The 23,048-nt window shown below is 43.2% G+C and overlaps 2 protein-coding genes across 3 annotated transcripts; one reads left to right on the top strand and one right to left on the bottom strand.

The window, feature by feature from the left end:
• Nucleotides 1-957: 957 nt before the first annotated feature.
• Nucleotides 958-9,617, bottom strand: bcs1l (BCS1 ubiquinol-cytochrome c reductase complex chaperone). The gene is made up of 7 exons (XM_078263157.1): nucleotides 8,763-9,617; nucleotides 7,992-8,131; nucleotides 7,623-7,817; nucleotides 7,027-7,090; nucleotides 6,743-6,915; nucleotides 2,406-2,523; nucleotides 958-1,270 (listed from the first exon to the last, which is right to left on the bottom strand). Exons 1-7 carry the CDS (start codon nucleotides 9,080-9,082, stop codon nucleotides 1,021-1,023), a joined length of 1,260 nt encoding a protein of 419 aa, XP_078119283.1. The 5' UTR covers nucleotides 9,083-9,617; the 3' UTR covers nucleotides 958-1,020.
• Nucleotides 9,618-9,624: 7 nt separating this feature from the next.
• On the top strand, nucleotides 9,625-22,640 carry znf142 (zinc finger protein 142). Of its 2 annotated transcripts, none has more exons than XM_078263153.1 (8): nucleotides 9,625-9,845; nucleotides 10,634-11,125; nucleotides 11,615-11,842; nucleotides 12,955-13,779; nucleotides 14,360-14,537; nucleotides 15,747-18,696; nucleotides 20,227-20,332; nucleotides 20,864-22,640. In XM_078263153.1, exons 2-8 carry the CDS (start codon nucleotides 10,639-10,641, stop codon nucleotides 21,400-21,402), a joined length of 5,313 nt encoding a protein of 1,770 aa, XP_078119279.1. In that variant the 5' UTR covers nucleotides 9,625-9,845; nucleotides 10,634-10,638; the 3' UTR covers nucleotides 21,403-22,640. The 2 variants fall into 2 exon arrangements, with proteins under 2 accessions (XP_078119279.1, XP_078119278.1); XM_078263152.1 differs by having other exon boundaries at nucleotides 9,840-9,981.
• Nucleotides 22,641-23,048: the final 408 nt, after the last annotated feature.

The raw sequence follows: 23,048 nt of genomic DNA, 5'->3' as shown, positions 1-23,048 counted from the left end.
ATATGTTAGAGATTTACTCCTTAACGCAGTGGGCCAGGGTTCAACTCCAACCTGTGGCCCTCTGCTGCATGTCATCCCCCTTTCCCCCTTCATTACTTCAGCTGTCCTGTCAATAAAGGCCTAAACATGCCCTAAAATAATCTTTTTATGCAGTTGTATTTGACTATATAATTTAACCAATAGTGAGAAAATGAGAAGTAGTCTTATTTGTGCTCACTGATCACACAAACCATGAACAGCATGAGAAGACACAAAATGTCGAGATGTAACGGTTAACACATTAGCCTGTCCATTAAGGACCTGCCAATCAAGTTGGGACCTGTAACGGGAACTTGTCCTGGGTTGGGTTGACGCTTTTGTTAACAAAATATCAACACATGCCTTCTTTCTGTGTTTTCAAAGCATTTTTTTTCAGGATGAATAAAGTTCTCTAACAAAAAGTTGTTAGGCCTGGTGGCAAATGTCTTTTGTTTTTGTTGACAAGGGCCCGCCTGGGGCCAGTCACAGACTGATGGCAGCTTTAATGTAGAGCCAAATAGTTTCCGTCATAACAGAATCATGGACGGAATCGCAAATTGAGAATTTAAAAAAGCTATAAGACAGATTTCATAGGGCTCTACATTAAGTCGGTGCTAAAAGCTAACTGGAGATTTGAAAATATGACTACGTCTAAGTTTCCGAGCCGCCCCACTGTAACTAGTTTACAAAAAAACACCCAGTAGCTTAGGCCTGGTGGGCCACCATGCTTGCAATACACTGGGGGGAACCTGGCCTTACTGCTGCCCGTTGAGCAACTCCAGCTACTGTAGGCCTTCAGTCCCTTGCTCAAGGGCAATCCATAATAGTCTAAGATGGGTATTTTTTCACGTGTATTTATTTGGTATCAATCATATACTGCATATACAGTCCATGGCATCAATGCACATTTGTCCTATTAATACAGTAGCTCCAACTGGAAATGTTAAAACATTTTTCTCTTTATTAAGAAATCAGTCTCCAAACCACCTTGCAGTCCTGCCGTTATATTAATTGGGCAACATTGTCTATAGATCCTGCAGGGTCCATTTTGTGCAGCAGAAAGTGTCCTTGCACCTGGGCAGCACTGATCTCAGAGTGGACGGCCAACGCACGCTCTGCGAACCGCTCTCCCTCAGAGGCAGGCTCGTCTGGGTAGAACCGCCGGAACATCTGTGTAAGCTGCCAGTGCGTGCAATTCCCAATGTACTGCTTCAGATCCACACGTCCGGGTCGGATCAGCGCTGCGTCCAACCTGTGTGCAGAGATTACAAGCAGGACTGGCAGTTAATGTCGCTGAAAATACTCCGAAATGTTTGTAAAACTCACATGTGAAATGTCAGAGAACACTTTTAGGTAGCCATAACGTAGGCTGTAGTGTCCATTGGAAAAAAAATTATAAATGGAACTGGGTAATTATTATAGTTTTTACTACAGTTTATAGTACTTTGAATTAGTTTAAATATTCCAAAGCTGCATTATTTGATATTTTTAGCCATTAAAAGGAGAATTCCGGTCGATTCCAACACGTAGCTCTGTTGTTTGGAAATTTGGAGTGCTGTCAGTAGCGAGAAAAAACAAAACAATCAGTGCTGCCTACACCGTGTTATCCTCCTGCTAGCGTTAGCACCCAACAGGCTTAAACAGGGCAAGTTTTAAACTTGTTTTTAACCTCTAAACATGTTCAAAACGTCATTAAAAATGCCTACCCATGTGAAGTGATTCCTTCCGAGTGAACACAGTGAATATGACTGCAGTAGATGTGAAAGAATTGCATGAAAGTTCTGCTAATTCAGCTCGGTTTAGTTCTGGTGTTGAGACGGCAGTTAAGAGTGCTTAGGGACCGTCTACAAACTACAACACTGAAAAGAGATATAACAAAAACATGTAGGCCATTCATTTAATGATTTAATAAGGTAGTGTCTCCAAACTTACCTCAATTATAACTTGTCTCCTGCTAGTTGTACTACAGCGCTTACTTTAAAAAAGAAAATAAGCATATGCTTATTTTTGAAAATATGTTTGCATCTCTTTTCAGTGTTGTAGTTTGTATACGGTCCTGAAGCACTCCTTGCAGTATCAACACCGGAACTAAAGAGAGCTGAATTAGCAAAACTTTCATGCATTTCTTTCACATCTACTGCAGAGAACCGGTGCTAATACGGCACCCTGCCTTAACGACCGTTATGTACCGGACCGAACAGCAACGCGGATTTCGGTGCCTTATTTAGGTGCCACTTAAATGCCTGCGCTTCTCTCTGATGCTCCGAAAACGGACGTTAGAGGGAACTGAAACATCTCCGCACGGGACGCTAGTCAACACTACACTTAGCAGCAGGTAACGTTAGCCTACTGTTAGCTAGCAGCTGGAGTAAACACGGTTACAGTACCTGTCAATGAAGTTGGTGGTCATAAAAACTATTCTGGCCTCTGATGAAGCCACACCATCCAGGGAATTAAGCAGGCCGCTGAAGGTCAGTCTTCCCATTCCCTGGTAGGCCAGAGGGTCTGGGAGGCAAAGACAGAAGGGGTTTGAAAGTTACCCTCAAAAGATAATGACACAAAAGAGTCTCAAGGTAATGTAAATGTGCAGCAAACATGTCATTTCTAATCATATTGGTATAGAGAGGCAAATTTCCCTCCACTTCCGGTGGAAAATTATGGGCCCATTCTTCGGGAAAAATATGTACGGTGGTGAATAGGGAGAGACAAATAATGATTTGATCCCGTTTGAATTGAGCCATGGATTACACATATGATGTTCGTCAGTTTAAAAGATAATTTTGCAAGTGAAGAAAGTGACTCGACGCAGCGGTCGCGGGTTCGACTCCGCCCTGCGGCCCTTTGCTGCATGTACCCCCCGCTCTCCTCTTTCATGTCTTCATCTGTCCTGTGAAAATAAAGGCCCAAAAAATAATTTAAAAAGAAAGACTAGACATCTATGATGCCGGTGCGTTTGGTACCGGGATGTAACATTACCCTCACAAGTAATGTGACTATGTTTTTGTTTTTTTCGCCCAGCATATTTCCTTGGATTAGGATGGCACCAAGATCTTGGTTGCAGCTGTCGCCGTGGTCCTGCTGCACTCCCTGCTACTCCCTGCTACGCTCTGCGGTGCCCTGCAGTGTCCTGCTATGCTCTGCCGTGCCACGCTACATCCTCTAACGCCCTGCAGTGCCCTGCTATGACATGAACTACTACGACTACCATTTTCTAGTCACTGTTCCATTATCTTCATTGTGACTATTATTGCCACTGTTCATCGTATCCCCAACCAGCGCTGTCGGACACCGCCTACCAAGAGCCTGGGTCTGCCGAGGTTTCTTCCTAAAAAGGGAGTTTTTCCTCGCCACTGTCGCACTACACGCTTGCTCTTGGTGGAATTACTAGAATTGTTGGGTCCATGTAAATTATAGAGTGTGGTCTAGACCTACTCTATCTGTAAAGTGTCTCGAGATAACTCTTGTTATGATTTGATACTATGAATAAAATTTAATTGAATTGAAGTAATGGGTCTTACTCGTTCTTTCGCCTCTCGGCTGATAAAAAGATGCTGGATAAAACCAAAGCCGGTCTACGCAAAGCCTTTCCACTCCCTATTCAGCCCCATTGTACTGAATTTGGTTGCAGTTCCACCAGAGTTCCCCCTGGGTGATCGCTTTTCCAGTGCTAAATGAATGGGACTCTATGGAGCTAGACGGCTAAATGTGTCTCTCTCGCCCGATTGTCGTTGAGAAATGTACAACATTGATTATAGGTCGAAAGTTGAATGAACGAGTACTTCTGTCCTTTTGATTTCTTACAGGTTGAGTCGTTGTTGCCCATAACACACTGTGTTATGGGCATTCTGCTAATGAATGCTGATATGATATACGTTCAGAGATCCCACTTGACGGCATCCGAAGCAGAACCAGAATGTCAGAGTGAGTATTTCGGCGTGGTCTTTAAAACATTAGCAAACCTCTTTCTAGCACGTGTATTAACAGGGAGAGACTAACCTGTCAGCTGTGTTGTATTAACAGGGTAGAGACTAACCTGTCAGCTGTGTTGTATTAACAGGGAGAGACTAACCTGTCAGCTGTGTTGTCGATGCTTCGAGAGAACAAAGGAAGCGACTCAGAGCTTGCTGTAAAGCAGTACCTCTGGCCGTACGATGTGTATGACGTCATTGACATTTTAAAAAGGCTTTTTACAACAAAAAAGCCACTTTAAAAAAATCTAACACCCAGCAGTGTGTATTTTCTTAGCCTCCCCTTTCGAATGCAACATTCAAATTACTAGACAAAAAATGATATCCTGAGAAAAGTGGATTTTAAGGGGTATAGCTCCATAGAGTCCCATTCATTCTGCACTCGCCCGTGAGCGCCCCCTATATGGAACTCTGGTGGAACTGCAACCAGTTCAGAAGCCGGAAGTAACGAGAGAGTGGAGCGTAAATTGTGCGAGACGAGAGATGTAGTTCACTGAGCAGTTCAAACTAAACTAAGTGGTACTACTAAAAAAACTACAAACTGAGACTTTCTTCAGTTGCAAAATTATCTTTTAAATGGACAAACATCATACTGTATGTATTAGGGATAGACCGATTAGCGGCCCTGGCTGATTATCGGGCCGTTTTTTGGCAGTTTGCAGATTATCTGTATCGGCGTTTTATTTGCCTGATAACCAATAAAGTTAATGAATTAAAAAGTGTTCTACTTTGGCTCGGCTACAGCTCTGTGTCTGTCCCTCTGCTCCGGTTTCACCACTGAGTCTGACTTAATGTCCCGCCCTCAACACTATCTGACTGTCTTTTACTGGGTATTATGTTGGAAGTTTCTAATCTATTAAATAATTGCTTCAAGCATTTTAAAAGGTCCCATGGCATGAAAATGTCCCTTTATGAGGTTTTTTAACATTAATATGAGTTCCCCTAGCCTGCCTATGGTCCCCCTGTGGCTAGAAATGGTGATAGGTGTAAACCAAGCTCTGGGTATCCTGCTCTGCCTTTGAGAAAATCTCAAAGGCTCAGATGGGCCAATCTGGAATCTCCTCCTTATGACGTCATAAGGAGGAATGTTACCTCCCCTTTCTCTGCTTTGCCCACCCAGAGAATTTGGCCCACCCATGAGAAAGAGAGAGACATCATGGCTTGCAAACAAGCAAAGTGGCAGTTGGTCAAGGCCACACCCCCACCCTCCATCTTGCAGAACACACCAAAGCGACAAGACGTAATACGTCTCCATAACAGCAGGCGGCGCTAATCTGTATTGTCGCCCAAAAATGAAAACCGGCAGCTGATTGGATGAACGTGTCATGTGGGTCTTGTTTCTCCGTAAATTCAAAGACAGACTGTCATGGCGGCTTGTTCAGAATACGATCTCATATTGTACTAAAATAGTTCACCGAAACGTGTTTCTGAAAACATTTTAAGCGAGAAATAGGCCATGTAGTTGCTGAATCTGTCTTCATTTCAGATCAACAAAGGTCAATTTGAAAGATTTTCGTCAGATTTTAAGAGGCTTAGTCACGCTCATTCCGCTCGCCGTTTCCGAGTGAGTCCCGACTGCCCTATCTCCAACTGAACACGTCAGGTCGGGAAAAAGAAGGCCGATGGCCCCTCGGACGGATGACGGCACGGAACACACCGAACAGACTTGAGTCACCAATCTCGCCAGACTGTACAACGGCCGATTATCGGCGCGGTGTGTAGCTGCCTTAAGTAAAGCTCATTGTGGGACTGGCTCTAGTGGCTGTAATTCTGCACCAAGGCTGAATTTCGGGAAAGAGACTTCAGATACAGTATTATGGGACCACTAAGGTCTATATAAAAAGAGACTTCAGATACAGTATTAGGGGACCACTAAGGTCTATATAAAAAGAGACTTCAGATACAGTATTAGGGGACCACTAAGGTCTATACAAAAGAGACTTCAGATACAGTATTAGGGGACCACTAAGGCCTATACAAAAGAGACTTCAGATACAGTATTAGGGGACCACTAAGGTCTATATAAAAGAGACTTCAGATACAGTATTAGGGGACCACTAAGGCCTATATAAAAGAGACTTCAGATACAGTATTAGGGGACCACTAAGGTCTATATAAAAGAGACTTCAGATACAGTATTAGGGGACCACTAAGGTCTATATAAAAGAGACTTCAGATACAGTATTAGAGGACCACTAAGGCCTATATAAAAGAGACTTCAGATACAGTATTAGGGGACCACTAAGGTCTATATAAAAGAGACTTCAGATACAGTATTAGGGGACCACTAAGATCTATATAAAAGCATCCAAAAAGCAGCATGTCATAGGACCTTTAACTAAGTGTTGTGTTGGAGTTTGTAACATTCCAAAATCTTAATTTTGACTTGAAGATTTTGATTTTCACTGTAAATGCATATCGGTTCCAAATATCGGTTATCAGTTTCATTAACTACTAATAATAGGTATCGGCCATGAAAAAACAGTATCAGTTGATTCCTGATATGTGTAATTCAAACTGGATCAAAAAAAAATATTTGTCTCTCCCCATTCACTACCATACATATTTCCCATAGGAAATGGGATGGTCCACTGGGAGGGGAGGGACTTCGCCTCTCTGTAGTAAAAGCAAGTGACAGCCCAATTTTAAAGTTCAACTTTTTCTTTATGTTACTTTAGGTTTATGTTATGTTACATTTTTCTTTGGACAACAACAAAGCAAAATCTTAAAACCACTGGTCCTTCCCTGCTACTCACTCTCTGTGGGAATCAGGTCTCGGCTGACAAAGGCTGCGTCTACATCCTCCAGCAGTATGATGCTTTGCTGCGGTGCCACGCTCAGGAGGTGGTTCAGACGGTCATCTGAAAGGCTGCGGTCACTCAGACTCATCAGACAGATGCTGTAGCCCAGCTCGCCTGCCAGTGCCGTGCTGGAATATAATGAGCCACAAAGATGTAGGTCAAATTCACCCAAGTATTTGACATACAGCCTTGTCTTTCAATCAGACTTTAAACAGGAAGGGTAACCACAGCGCACTCACATAAAGCTGCTTTTTCCACACCCTGGGGGGCCGTACAGCAGGTATCCTCTTCTGTAGGGGATGCCTGCATCGACAAATAACAAATATCAACATGGTCACACAGACTAACTGAAATTTCGACTAAATTTTTTTAATAATAAGAAGAAGAAAAAATCTATTAGGGAACATTCCCATTGATTTGCAAATCGTACTTCGCTGAAACCATTTTCCAAGCATATCAACATTTATGAAAATCAGCTTGCAGATTATTTTTCCTGTTAAATTATTATGTTGTTGTTGATTTTAAAAAGGTGTGCTATTGAGTAATTGTGATGAGCAGAAAGTGCTTTGAAAATTCTGATGAGTTGATGCATTCAAGTGCATGTCGAAAACTGCACTTGCACAAGACTCTCCTGAAATGTTAGCCTAGATGTCAAAGTGTCAGTGAATGCACCAACAAGAAAGACTTTATGGAGTCTGCGGGCAGGCGTAACACCTCACAACAATAGCTGTCGTGATACGAAATCATAAAGGATATATTCAATAATAGGTAAATATGAAAATAAAACATGACTTCCATATGCACTGAATGAATGAGTTTGAGCTGGACGTTCTACCTCTGTCTGTGTACCACTTGGGGTTTCCGATGAACTCCTTCACATCATCTACGATCCTTTCGGCCACGCCCCCCTCCAGGACCACAGAGCTGAGAGGTCTGCGTCGCCGTGGAAACCCAAAGGGCCTCCACTCGGCACCCATGGCTGTATACATCACTGTCCGTCCCTCTTCCTGCTTTAGGGCCAATTCTCTGGCTGAAAAACAAGATTGACAATGGCACTGAATGGCCTGAAATGGTAAAGAGATGCAACACAAGTCAAGTGTATTACAGCTCTCATATGGCAAGCCTGTGTGTGTGTGTGTGTGTGTGTGTGTGTGTGTGTGTGTGTGTGTGTGTGTATATACTGCAGACCTGTGTAAACCTTTACCTTCTTGTAAGATATTAAAGAAAATCTGTCTGTCTCTGCCTAAAGCAGTGAAGGTGACAGACTCCCATGGGGTTCCAGTGTGCAGATCCACCATCTGCTTCTCTCTGGTCCTCTCCACCCTGATCCACCGCCTCCCGTACCTGCAGACCACAATAGATGACAGTGTGACAGGATGTACTGTTGACAGAGAGAATAGTATTTGTCAAGCAGAGTAATACATGTAGGTATCATCTCTGTATTTGTATGACATACATCTTCAACCTGATGTACATCTTTAAAAAGGGGTTATCAGTTTGTTAAGTGTATTGGTAGGGCTAACGGATTCAATACTTTTTAGGCACCGACCGAATTTAATTGAAAGTATCGAAAAATGCCTCGTCATTCAATACCAAATTTCAATCCCTAAGGAGTAAATCTCATCAGTGTCAGTGAGCCAATCAGCACGCAGCATGCTTCTACCAAGATCTAATAATGTCTGTGATTGGCTGTCTAACGTTACACGTTGTAGAGACACGCAGGAAAAACTCTACGTTACACAGAGACGGGGCTCACGTAGTAGGAGCTGAAAAATAAATAAAAAGATTTGTGCCATAATGTGTAATGTTGTAATTTATTTTTCTTTTATAAAATTGGTATATTGGTATATCGCTTAGGAACCAGTATCGAAGTCATGGTATTGGTATCAGTACCGGTATTGAATAGTTTTTATCGTTACCCAGCCCTATGTACAATGCTGAAGTACATTTAAAATGAGTATATTTATTTACTGACCAGATGATGTGGTTCCCAGGGCTTGGGTGGAAGTCAAACTGTGTCTGAACCCGTCCACTCTCATGTGCCAGGTAGGAGGTCTCCACGCTCAGGTGCTGGGTGTGCTTGGCGTGTTTGGTGATCCAGCTCAGCAGCCAGTGGTAGCTCTTATCCCTGCTGGGGACTTCCAGAGTGATCATGTAGTTCCTGCGGAAGAAGATCATTCCCACCTGGGCACCTTTCCTGGCCACGGCCAACGCCGTCCCAACCCCAACCAGTCCAAAGCCAGCCCCAAAGTATGGGTTGTCCTTCAGGCCGTCCAGAAAGTCTGACAGGGGCATGTTGCTGCTATCTGCACACCAGTGGAATCAGACTATATAGTTGGAACACTTTGTAGGAGCAAAGACCTACAGGCAAAGTGCAAACTCATTTGACCTGTGTGACAGTCCAGACTGTCCGATATACTGTTAGTATGATATCTGTCAGTAGCTGAAGACTTGCTGCCAAGCAGGGAATCTTAAAATGTAATAACAGTTAATGCTATTTTCTAATGATACATCCCAGACGGGGTAAATAATGAGCTAATATCCACCTGACTTGCCTTCAATGTGTCCAGCTCATGCCGCTGTCTTGGAGGCTATCTGTTCCAGTGTACACCGTTGCTTTCTAAACAGCACTGTTCAACCAACTAAAATACTAATGCGCGCAATGTATGGATGTGTTGATGTCTATATACTGTCTATGGTTGATGTGTGTGGCAGCGACCTCTACTACAATTCCTGTGTTTGACAAATATCATTCCGACTGTTCGACTGCCCTCAAACATTCGTTCCTCTTCCCTGTTAGTGTTATCTTAGCATCCTTTTTGCTCGCATGCAAAGATGACAAATAACTTAGATAGATATGTTGGTTGATAATATAGTTTGTGCATTTTACTGTAGACTGTACGGACCGCAACGGCGAATTGAATTGCTAGCAGGAACTAAGACTTGAACAGTTTGCGAGTGCGACCCGAAAACACAAGAAGCTAACGTTATCGTTAGCGTAACATTAATAACAACGATGTTATTAGCGTATTGATACCAGGTTATATTGTCATTTAAAGTAAGTGACACTTTGACTACTAAGCTAAATACAGCCTCCTAGCTAACGCGCAGTAATTTTACGAGCTGGATGTTGACAAACTGATAATGGTTGATTTTCTGTTATTCAGATAGAATGCGCCGCGGAAACCCAGGCAGTAGGTTGAAATTCTGTTTGTACTGCAAGCATGTATCACCTAGCTAGTAAAGACAAATTAAAAGTCGGACCATGCAGTGGAAATTCACAGTAGGCCTAATATTGAAAACACTATTTATTGTACTAAGCCTATACATTACTGTAGACACTGTTGCCCCAGTGCAAAGATGTGTTTTTTTACGCATGGACAGAAATGTCAGTGTTTGGTGAACCATGAAGGATTTTCATTGGATTTCTACTGAAGAAAAAATCCTTATGAAAACTGTCAACAGTGTGGGTTGTGGAAACCATCCCTCCCATCCCCAACCACTCAAATGAATCCAAATTGAATCCCTGGCTATAAGATGTCATTTTGTACCTGATGGTGATTATTGCAAGCCAATATAATATGGTTACAATGCATTTACAATCTACACAGAACTGTTGTGTTTTTACTCTATTGTGGCGCTAAATAAATAAAGATTTGGTTGACATTGGTGATATCTCTAACAACCCACTAACAGCTAACACCTGTGAATAATAGTGTGTACTGTTTAATGTGTTACGTGCACTCAGAATTATATTAAATTGATACAAAACATGAGTTACAAATGTTTTTCATGCTATTTTTAAATCTATTCAATTGTAACTAAGTGCTGTGCTGTTTTTTTCAGACACAATGGAGACTGTGGAACCTCATGGATGTGAAAAATGTGGACAGAGTTTCTCAGACAGTGGCTCGTTTACCATGCACCCCTGTTCAGAAAGGCTGACCACTCCATCCAGTAAAAAACAGTTGGGGAACTACAAGTGTTCTCAATGCAGTGAGGTTTTTTCCAAGCCAGGTGTCCTGAAACGCCACTTCAAAATCCTCCACAGTGGACATGAGCGTGAAGGCCCATTCCCCTGCACTGAGCAAGGCTGCCAGTTCAGCAGCACAGACCGTCAGGCATATCAAACCCACTTGATGTCCACGCACTGTCTCACCCTCATTCCTTGCACCCTCCAGTCCTGCAGAGTGTCATTCCTCACACAGGGGGAGATGGAGAGACACTTGCGGGGCCACATGCCCTTCGGCTGCTTTCAGTGTCAGTTTGTCACTCAAACTTTGAAAGACCTGAGTGTCCACATCTTGGAGCACAACCATCTTCCACCTCGCGCGCAAGGTAAACAGACACTGCAAGTAGTTGGCGCTATGTTACACAGATGCAGAAACCTGCGCGTGGTTTTCAAAAAGAGCACAGGTATGATTTTGTTGGCCATAACTGCATATAACGCTGCAAAGATTAAGCGATTAGTTATAACTATTAAATTAATTGCCAATTATTTTGATAATCGATGAATTGTTTTAAGTCATTTTTTTATGAAAGAAAGTCTCTGATTCCAGTTTCTTAAATATGAATATTTTCTAGTTTCTTCTCTCCTCTTTGACAGTAAACTGAATATCTTTGAGTTGTGGACAAAACGAGACATGTCAAGACGTCATCTTGGGCTTTGGAAAACACTGATCAACATTTTTTTTTTTATATATAGACCAAACAACTAATACAAGAAGCAACAATGGAAAATAATGGTTAGTTGCAGCCCTGGCTGCTTACTGCTCTGTCGCTGAGAAGTAGATTTGTACATAAACATTTTGGCACATCTGTTCATAGGGAACCAGACTGCAGCCACAACTGTATGCACTAATGGAAGCCACCAGTCTCAGGTGTCCGGCAGGCCAAAAAGAAAACTGAAATCCAGCCCAGCTGATGCATCATCATTACCTGAAGACGGGAATGAGGAGCAGCCAGAGAGACAAAGGCACAATATTAAAAGAGTGAGAAAGGCAGTGGAAAGAGACAAACCTTCAGCAGTGGATGCTGCACCACTGCCATCCAAAGGTACGTACACCGAACCTCCGTTTGGTATGTTATAGTGAGTAGTTGTCAAAGTTATGTAAAATAATAAAGCACAGAGAGCTGACAAAAACCTGAGTTGTTCCAGTGATATTAAAACAGACAAGTGATCTGCCGGGCTGCCAATTAGTAAAAGGGGATTGATTGCTCCAGACCACAAACTCCAGAAGCAGTGTTCTTACGGTTGCAAGGGAAAATTTAGCAGGACAGAAATGAGATGAACTAATTGCCAATGGAGATTGCATGGCTCGATCTAATGCACCTTTTAGTAATGGATGTGGTTGAGGCAACTAAAGCCACTTTTATTAATTTAGAAGGAAATGTCCACATGCTTCTGGCCATATAGTATCTATAGCATATCTGCGTAAAGCAGCTAAAATCAGTACATTTATCAATATATCAAGTGACGATGTGAAAACAATGTGAAAGGGGTCATCCCCTCGTAGTGATGAAGCTGCAGAGAATTATCACCTGAATCTGCAGCTTCCCTCGGCGTTACAGAGCTTTATAGTGAGTTTCAGCTTGTTGTTTAGCTGTCGGACCCACAACTTTACTGTTTGGTTCACTCTCACCATTCTCTTAGAATTGTTTTCCGGCCGCAGCAGGCAGCTGTTTTCTGAGAAAAAGCCACTGTACACTACCTGCTCTGCGCCAAACAGCCAGACGGACATAGTAAGCGACGAGCTGAACATAGTGGAGCATTTAGCAGCTGAACAGCCAGACTCCAAATGAATTCCAATGTTGCTGCAGAACTGCTGGATGTGTAAATAAGGTTTTGCCATATCAATTTAAAAGGTGATAATGTGTCAATGATGTGTTCATAACTTGTTTCCACGTCCCCGCAAGTGGCCCAAAAAATCCATTATTGCAGGTTTAAGTGAAAAAATATCAACATTATTGGTTATTGCATAGATAAGCAACTATGAAAACATTTTTTTAAACAATACATTATGAAGATGATGCTCTTAAAAAAAAACTAAAATAGACTGTAGTAAATACTTTATACACCAGCATAAATGGTAAAGTGCATTGAGACATAAAATAACATGACATTGTCACTATGTTCAAAAGGAATTCCATATGTTCTTGTCCATCAGAGTACCTTGCAGAGGGATCGGAGCACACCTATCGCACCCACACCTGCCCCAAGTGCCGGCGCTGCTTCAAGATGCGCTCCCACCTGCAGGAGCACCTGCATTTACACTTCCCTGACCCGAGCCTCCAGTGTCCCACCTGCAAGCGTTACTTCACCAGCAAGAGCAAGCTGCGCATACACAGACTCCGCGAGGCAGGGGAAAAGGTTCACCGCTGCCACCTGTGTGAATATTCCGCCGTGGAGCGGAACGCAGTCCGCCGCCACCTTGCCAGCGTGCATGCCGATGAGGCAGAAGACGCCGTGAGCGGTCACAGCTATCCCTGCCCTGCCTGCGGTCAAAGCTTTCGCCAGAGCAGGTCACTAAAGGCCCACATGAAGACGCACAACATCCTGTCAGACAGCAAGCCGGCGGCCTGCTTCCACGACGCCTGTTCTTTCCACAGTTCTTCGCGCAAAGAACTTCTCCGACACGCCGCCGACGTCCACGGGGTCAGGGCTGTGGAGTGTCGTCATCACGCCTGCGGTGCCGTCTTCCAGAGTGAGACGGACATGGAGGCTCATTATCCGTCACACCTGGCCTACCACTGCTCGCAGTGTGATTTCTCTTGCTCCAACAAGAGCGTCTTCCTCCAGCACCAGCGGCACGGTCACCCGGGGAACGTCACGCTCCGCTGTGACTTTTGCTCCTTTGTCACGTTTAACCCCGTGGAGTTCGAGCAGCACATCGGACATTTGCACGCCAACGAGAAGATCCATCGCTGCGCTCAGTGCAGCTACGTGACCTCGCATAAACGGGGCTTGAAACGACACATGCTGATCCACAGTGGTGAGGAGGGAATGGTTTTTTTTGTTGTTATTAACACATTTTTTTCATTTTCTTAACAAAATACAACTCGCAACATGAACAAACAATTTCCTACATATGTATATACTTACACACTACAAAAAAGAAAACTCACATATTTACATACGTATAAATATATTAATCATAGAAAATAAATAATGTAAGTGAGAACACCTTCCTCCTCCCTGTAACTTGTGACAACCATATTTTTGTATTGCTTTTTGGACTGGGTCATGCTTGTGGAGCTCAATCCGTTCAACAGTTTCACTCAACATATACAAAAAGCTTTGAATTCAAATGGACTCCCCCCTGAAATTATATCCCCCATCTCTATTAAAAAAAAACATTTTTAAATATTGCCAGACAGTAGGCTGTTCATTGCTTTATACATGAATGGTGTCGTTTAAGAAATTAACCAACTCGGTTTCAATTTCAATGTTTTTGATATTCTAATGGTTTCATCATACAGTTTTTAGTATTTCACGTGTGTTGTTTGGGTAGCTCTTGTAAAGAGCTCCTACGTTTTGCACGACATCCCCTGATTTATTCTCCCCCGTAATAGGTGAGAAGCCCCACAAGTGTAGCCTGTGTGACTTCAGGTGCCGAGATGAGTCCTACCTCTCCAAACATATGCTGACTCACTCCGACGACAAGAACTTTATGTGCGCTGAATGTGGATACGTCACTAAATGGAAACACTATCTGAACGTCCATATGAGGAAACACGCTGGAGACCTCAGGTACATACTTCAGCCATTTCTCATACAACCACTGGTTATGTTTTCATCTTGGTACTGCACACGACACACAGTACCATCTTTTACTATACATTCGCACACAGGGTAGGCAGTCTGCATATCTTATGTTCCTTTGGAGTGTATTGACGAGACGCACAGTAACAGTTAGTTAAGCCCACAAGCAGTAGGGGCAGCGGTATATATCCTGAACAAATGACTAAAACATTGGCGGATATTCCAGTTTTAGCAAGGGATCATTTGACCCTGATTTTTATCTTCCAGGTACACACAAAGTACACAGGCAAGTATGTGAACAATGCCACTTATTAAAGTTAAATCAGTTAACAAACATTAAAACAGGGACATGTATGAACTAACATAATTAAGTTAAATAATATAGGCCTATACTAAATCACTCAAACTAAAAATAAGTCTGCACTTTAAGGCTATATTAGGCTATATTTAACTTTAAATGAACAGCGAACAAAGATTATGATATGCAGATTGCAGCTGTTTTCCTTTCATTTCTTTCAAAAGCAGATTTGTCAAGTCACCAATAGCTGGCAGTTATTGCTAATGGGTTAGGGCTCAGGGTTTTCCGTTTTGATAGGTTTAAAAAGGTAATATGAAAATGTAATGTAAGTGTTCTCTCATTTCTTTATGTGCTGAAAAAAAAGAAAATGAACAAATGTTGCCCCATGCTTGCCCCTTCCTTACTTACAACTGATGTACTTTTTGGTCTCTTTTTTTATTGCAAGACAAAACATTAACGGAGTACCAAAAACAGAACGAAAGAAAAGCAGTGACTACATACCTGCAAACTATCCAAACGTTCTGCTTTCTAAGTAGATGTGGTAATACTTAGATTGAAAGCAAGATTGTATGAAAGACATTTTTTTATTGAAGTGTGCAGAAGTTAAAGCAACACTAGAGAACTTTTCCCGCTTCTGTCCCCCTACAGGTTGGAAGAGGAATCGTCCATTATATTACATTACATACAAGTTTGCCAGATCGGTAGCGGATCTGTAGTTCGAATGAACTGGACAATTTAATGTAATGGACAATTCCGCTTCTAACCTGTAGGGGGACCAAAGCGGGAAAAGTTCTATAGTGTTGCTTTAAGTCTCCGCTCTGTATATGACGTGGTTAGTGGGTGCAGTGTTGTAAATACGTTATTGTTGTTATGCCTGAACTTCCTGTCTCCTGTCCTAGGTATCAGTGTGACCAGTGCCCCTACCGCTGTCACCGCATGGACCAGCTAAATAGCCACAAGTTACGACATCAGGCCAAATCACTCATGTGTGAGATCTGTGCGTATGCCTGCAAACGCAAATACGAACTCCGCAATCACATGATGGCCAAACACTCTGGAGAGGAGAAGCTGCCGTCCGTCTATAAGTGCAAATACTGCACATACACTACCTGCTACAGACAAGCCCTTCAAAACCACGAGAACTGCAAACACACCAAGCTGAAAGAGTTCCGCTGTGCCCTCTGCTTCTATTCCTCTTTCAGTAGCATCAGCCTCTTCCTGCACAAGAGGAAAGCTCACGGCTACGTACCTGGGGATAAAGCATGGCTAGAGAACTACGCTGCCAAGGAGAAGGAGAGGAACTCATCTCAGTTCTTGCAGGAGTTTTACAATAAGCCCTCAACAGCTCATGAGCAGTCTGAACAATCCCCCTCTGAAGGACCTCCACCTTCTCAAAGAGAACAATCCGATCTGCGTGAAAGTGAAGGATCTGTAGCTGGTTCACAAACTGTGGCTACTGTGGATGTTTTTGATGTTGCTTCTCAAGAGGTTGTTAATGAAGGAGTTTCAGACGGCCCTCCACCTGCGAACAGTCCCGAGGAGTACTGTACTCTCGTTTTAACGGCACTATCGACCGCTGACTATCAGACCTCCTCGTTGCATAATCAGGAGGAGATTTGTGCAAACGATACTCCAAGCTCATCTAATTTAAATTGTATTGCCTCGGACATATCCCAAGAGAAGGCAGACTTCTCTACATCTTCATCAGGGGACGACAATGCAGCTGTGACAGAGGCAGAACGTGAACAAAGTGACGTAGATGATAACTGTGAGCCTCTGGATAATATAAGTCAACCAGTTGAACCAAGGGAGTGTCAGACTCAAACGCCTGCGGTGGAGAATGATGGTGCAACAATCAGTTCCGCTTTTCCATCTGAGCAAAATCAGCTATTAGAATCTGAGATCCGTCTGAAAGCTATGAAGAAGCACGACAAGGACCAAGCAGAAGCCATGGTGTTGGAGGGACGGGTCAAGTTGCTCGTGGTGCCAACTAAAGACATTTATCGCTGCAACAAGTGCTCTTATGTAACCAGCAAGGAGACCACTCTGAAGTCCCACTGCCAGGCTTTGTGCCGTGGCAGGATAAAGGGACACAAGTGCCAGGCCTGTGGCGCGCAGTTCAAACAGAGGCGAGGCCTTGACAGCCACCTTTCAAAGAAGTGTCCAGCACTTCTGCGAAAAACAAGGACTTTTGTAGGAATTTCAAATACAGCAGAAGACTCTACTGTAGGTCGGGAATCCAGACAACTGGATGAGGGAACAAATTCCAATCAGGCAGAGCTTCTTTCTTCACAAAATACGATTTCCACAGATTCAAACAATCAGGAATTCAATCGGCAAGAAGAGGGAGTATGTACATCTCATTTAACAAACTATAAAGGCTTTGTTCGTAATGCTTTTACATCCAGTGAATCAGGACAGCAGCAAAGCAAAATTCAGGCAAAAAAGCTTTTGAAAGTTAAACTTGCAAAAAAGCAATTGCTTCTTAGTAACAAACAAAGAACTGTACCACTGCAGAAGTCCCTTTATGTTAAAGAAGATGGGAAGTTCAAATGCAAGCTGTGCAATTTTTCATCAGTCAGACTTGCAACAGTTGAGCGGCACCACTCAACCTGCAGAAGAATCTCAAGGAAAAGGGAGAATCCGATCACTCCAGAAGTGGAGGATGAGAGTGGTAGCGAGTCGCTCAAAGGAACAGAGGACTTGGTGGAAAAGTACAACGACAGAACTGGGAAAGTTCCTGAGAAACATCAGATCTTTTCTTGTCCAAGCTGTGCGTTTCAGTGCAATCAGAAAAGGGCGTTAGACAGCCATGAAAAGAGAGGCTGCTTGAAGCCAGATGAAGTCCAATGCACCATGTGTTCATTCGTAGCCAAATCCAAAATGTCTCTGACCCGTCACACCCTGCATGCCCATACCAAAAAAAAGGTTGCCGTTGCTAAACGTTTGCATTGCCAGCATTGCGCTTTCACCTGTAAACAAGAACGATGCATGGAGCAACACGTTGCGCTCAAACACAAAGGTGCACGACCTCACCGTTGTCGATATTGTCCTTTCAGCACCACAAGGCGCTATCGCCTCGAAGAGCACGAGTCTCTCCACACAGGAATCGGTCGCCACAGCTGCGATATGTGCGACAAGACCTTTGGTGCCGCGACCAAATTGCGTCAGCACAAGATGCGCATCCACGACAGACGGCCCCCACACTTCTGCTCACTCTGCGACTTCAGCGGCTACACGCTCGACGACGTAAGACGGCACAATCTCCGATGCCACACGGGGGAGTTGCACCATGCTTGCACCCATTGCAATGCTCAGTTTAGCTCCGAAGTTGCACTGAGAAACCACTGTAAACGTGTGCACCAGCTCCAGGTCTGTTTCTCATGTAAGCAGTGTGACTACACATGTGGCAGCGAGGTCACTCTCAAGACCCACCAAGAGATCAAGCACCCTCAGGCACAGTGCAACACCTGCCAGGAGTCTTTTAAGACAAAGGAGAGCCTCGAGATTCATCAGAGAACCCACTCGGCACATCCGTGTCAGCTGTGCCCCTTTGCTTCCAAAACGCGGCAGACATTAGCGCAACACCTTCTGAACGAACACGAGGCTGGACCTCCCGAGGACAAGCCTCTCAAGTGCAGCTCTTGTCAGTTTGCGTGTCGCCATCAGCTGGTGTTAGAGCAGCACCTGCGATCACACGGAGGCAAGCGTCTGTACAAATGCACAGACTGCGAGTTTTCGACCCGGAACAAGCAGAAGATCACGTGGCACATTCGCATACACACTGGAGAGAAGCCTTACAGCTGTGAGCAGTGCAGCTACACATGCATTGATCCATCTAGGCTGAAGGTAAGCTCAAAGTTTATAGCATGTTGTTTGTAAGATAGAACCATAATCAAGGGATAATTATTCATTGTTTTTATTTATGTTGGTGTAAAAAGGAAAAAGAGATCTATACCACTATCCTATCTGTCCGTCACATTATGCAGCCACAACCAAGGGATAGTTAGCTTAGCTTAGCATAAAGAATCTAAACGAGGAAACCGCTAACCTGGCTCTGTCCAATGGTAAAAAAATATCCACCTACCAACACATCTAAAGCTCGTTAATTAACACATTATGTCTTGTTTGTTTAATCTGTAGAAAAACTGAAGTGTCATATCAACAAGTTGTGGTTTTTAGGGGGTTGATGTGCCCGGCCAAGAAATTGTCTGGCACATTTCCTCCCTAAAACCACAACATGCCGTTTGTACACATTAAACAAATGCAATGTAACATGTTAAGTAGTGAGTTTTAGAGGTGCTGGTCATGGATGTATAATAAGAACTGGATACAGCGTTTGAGGCAGAGCCCCGTTCGTTCATTTGAGATTTGCTTAGTGGTGCATGAAGACATCATGGAGCCAAAAATTACCCGATGATGGGCACTGCTTTTGCATAGTACGTCCCATAGAGCAAGCACACTACAGACTTCAGCTTACCGAGTTGGCTACTTCCGGTTTGACGCTCCGCTAACTTGAATGGGGAAATTATTTAATCGTGCGGCTCTTCTAGACTTTCTAAATGTTTCGGACCGAATGGATTAAATCCTGATAGTGAAATCAGTCATTTCGCGGGGGGTTGAGACGCTCCAAAAATGTAGCCACTGATTTACAGACGTCTTTCTAAGTTTATGGGAAAAAGTATTTTTAGGCCAGGGGGCATCATGTGACGGGCCGGGAATTGCACCATTTGGCCACTTCGTTCAATTTGCTTCAAAGCCCGGGACCCTTCCTGAGGGCCTGGTGCTGGTAGGTGGACATTTTGTTACCTGTGGACAGAGCCAGGCTATCCGTTTCCCCCTGTCTCCATCCTTTATGCCAAGCTACGCTAACCAGCTGCTTGTGGTAGTGGACAGACAGAGTGGTTTTGATCTTCTCATCAAATGTTCGGCAAGGGGTTTAATTTTGTGTGGTCTGTAAAATGTTCGAAATCAAAATGTAAATAAGATAAATAGGTTTGGTCTTATTGTACAACTAAAATATTTTTTTTGTTATAAGGGAGAAAGTAGGCTACCGAAGAAAGGTAATAGTGGGTACCGGTACCAAATTTCAGGTAGCGGTACCAGTTCAAAAGTTGAACAGTAAACCCCAGTACTTAACTTGAATGTATGCTGCTTAAAAGTTCAAAGTGATTCAGTGCTATTTTGTTATTGACAGTTGTTCCGAACCTCAGACTTTGAATAAAACTCAGATGAAGACCATTGAGTAATAGGTTTGAGAATCCCTGTTATTTATAATCCCTATACTCTAATATGACATTAACTGTATTTCCTAAAACGAAAGCATATTGAAAATAATACCTTCTTTTTTTCTATGTTTTATAATAAATTGTGCCAAAGCTTCACATGAGGGTTCACCAAGAAGAGAAGAAGTACCTTTGTCCAGAGTGCGGCTACAAATGCAAGTGGGCGACTCAGCTGAAGTACCACATGACCAAGCACACAGGTATCAGCTGGACTAGTGTAATACTTTTACTAACACTTTTAAAAGATTTGGGAACTACTTGAACAATGTGTTTTGCTGGGCAATATATCGATATTATATCGATATCGTGATGTGAGACTAGATATCGTCTTAGATTTTTAATATCGTGATATGACATAAGTGTTGTCATTACAGTAAAGTGATGTCATTTTCTGAACTTACCAGACTGCTCTAGCTGTTCTATTATTTGCCTTTACCCCACTTAGACATTATGTCCACATTACTGATGATTATTTATCTAAAATCGAAGTGTGAAGATATTTTGTTAAAGCACCAATTGTCAACCCTAGAATATCGCCGTAATATCGATATCGCGGTATTTGGTCAAGAATATCATGATATCTGATTTTCTCCATATCGTCCAGCCCTATTCAAATGTCTGCAAGTTTTTCGAGCACTCATCTCAATTTTGTTTTGTAAGTATAGTTTACAGGTTCAGTGTTGAGTCATTTATACTGCTGGGAGACATAACATGTTATTTGTCCTCTGCAGGGGACAAGCCATATGCCTGTGAGGAGTGTGACTACCGCACTAACAGAGCCGACGCTCTGCGTTCCCACCGGGACACGCAGCACTGCGACCTGCGCCCTTACGTCTGTGAGAAATGCGGCAAAGCCTTCAAGACTACTTTCATACTGAAGACCCACCAGCGGCAGCATAGTGACGATCGGCCATACACGTGCGGCTTATGCCACAAGGCCTTCCGGTGGCCGGCAGGTCTCAGACATCACTACCTCTCTCACACCAAGCAGCAACCCTTCTGCTGCCGCCACTGCTCCTACAAAGCCAAACAGAAGTTCCAGGTGGTCAAGCATTTGCGGAGGCACCATCCAGAGATGGCAGTGGACCAGGGGGTGGTGAGGGACTCTGGAGCTGTTAGCCTCACCCTGAAGGAAGCCCTGCTGGGGACACTAGATGGGACAGCAGCAGAAGTTGAGGAGGAAGAGGAGGAAGAAGGAACGGCCAACGAGGTACAGGAAGTAGCTGAGGAGATTGCGCAAAGACAGGAAGACAACGAAACACAACGTTGAAGAGAGGGTGCAACAAATGCCGGGGGTCAATTCAGATTGTAGATGGCTATCATTGCCAAAAGGAACCCCAATAATACGGCCACATAGGTCATTTGTATAAGCAGCAATTACGACCTATGTTTACGTTTGTAGTGACAGCGCCCTATAGCGGCCATACTAGGTATGACAGGAGCAAAGCAGGAAGTAAAGTCACAAAGTTTAAGAGCGCCAAATGTCTGCGTAAGGGACGGTGGATGGGTCAAACAAATATAAGACTTTCACCCAGGAAATCGGGGGCTGTGTTTAAAAGTAAACTGCAAGTTTTTTATAACTTTATGGAACAAATGGCGCTACATCACGTTCCGCGACACATGCGTAACCGGAAGTAAAGTAGCATTTGATTTTAACCTAAATCACAATCTTTTTTCTAAACTTGACTAGTGTTAGTGCCGAAACACAACCAAGTAGTTTTGTGCCTAAACCTAACCAAACGTTTCCCAAAGTTAACGTTTAAAACCGTTGTTATGACCCTGGGGTCATATTTTGTAATTTGTTTCACCCTGCACTATCAGTTGATCTCCTCTGAGTGTACACAGGTAATGGAAATCCGGGGCCTGTTTCACAAAAGCAGAATATATAAATCCAGGATAAGTGATAAAGCGAGGCTTGACCTAGTCTAATCTGTGCATCCTGGCTTGGTGCGTTTCACGAAGGCCAAGCCAGGCTGAGGAGGAGCGACTAGGTCGAGCCAGGCTGAAGTAATTCAGACAGATGCGCGTCCATGGCTTTCCTCAAAAGACCGCAAGGTCGATCATAGATTTACTGATGCCAAAATGGAGAATACGCATTGTACATACTTTATACAGAGCAGCAGCTTCTTGTGGAAGTATGACGACGTGAAACACTTTATTTGTATAAAAAGAAAAGAAACAGCCGCTGTAATGAAACGGTGAGAGAAAGCGTAGCAGACGATCACGGACCGACCGCGTAAGTAGCCTAAATATAGACATTAACTGACCACTGCTCTGAATTGAAACCGTCATAATCATTCCATTCAAGGATTAGGCTACTAATCATTTGCACAAATTAACAGTTGTACTCTTTGCCTTAAAAGTAAGCAGAAGATAATGTTACTCAGGAAATTTACCATGAAGATCAATTTTCTACAACACTAGAATATGATGCGTAAATATCTCTTTGACTCTGTTTCTCCCTCTCACTCATGGGCTAAAATATAAATGTCCTAAGTCCCATATTAACTTCCACTGCTCGCTTTTAATGCAAAGTGTACAACTGTTCGTTTTTGCAAATGACAAGTGACTCATTGAATGGTTTCAGTTAAGAGCAGTAGTTCATAAATGTATATTTTTCATCATCATTCAGTCTGTCCGCTAGCCTATTATGTGCCACGCTTTTTCTCACGTTTCTTTTATTTTTTATAGAGGACGAGTTTCCATCTCTACATATTATATGCCTTGCTCCCTTGTATATATGGACATAGACATGAATGGAATAGAGTATATTCATCAGTTATTCCCCCCCCAGCAAAATATAAGGTCAAAAACCATTGAGGTGTCCTCTCCCTGTTGTTACATGAATGTACAGTAGCCTACATCACTAGATAGTTACTGGTCCAGTCAACTAAGACTATAATTTGATTGTACAAT

The sequence above is a fragment of the Sander vitreus genome, chromosome 11, assembly GCF_031162955.1.
Source record: "Sander vitreus isolate 19-12246 chromosome 11, sanVit1, whole genome shotgun sequence".
NCBI lineage: Eukaryota > Metazoa > Chordata > Actinopteri > Perciformes > Percidae > Sander > Sander vitreus.
This window is presented reverse-complemented; position numbering and strand designations above follow the sequence as displayed.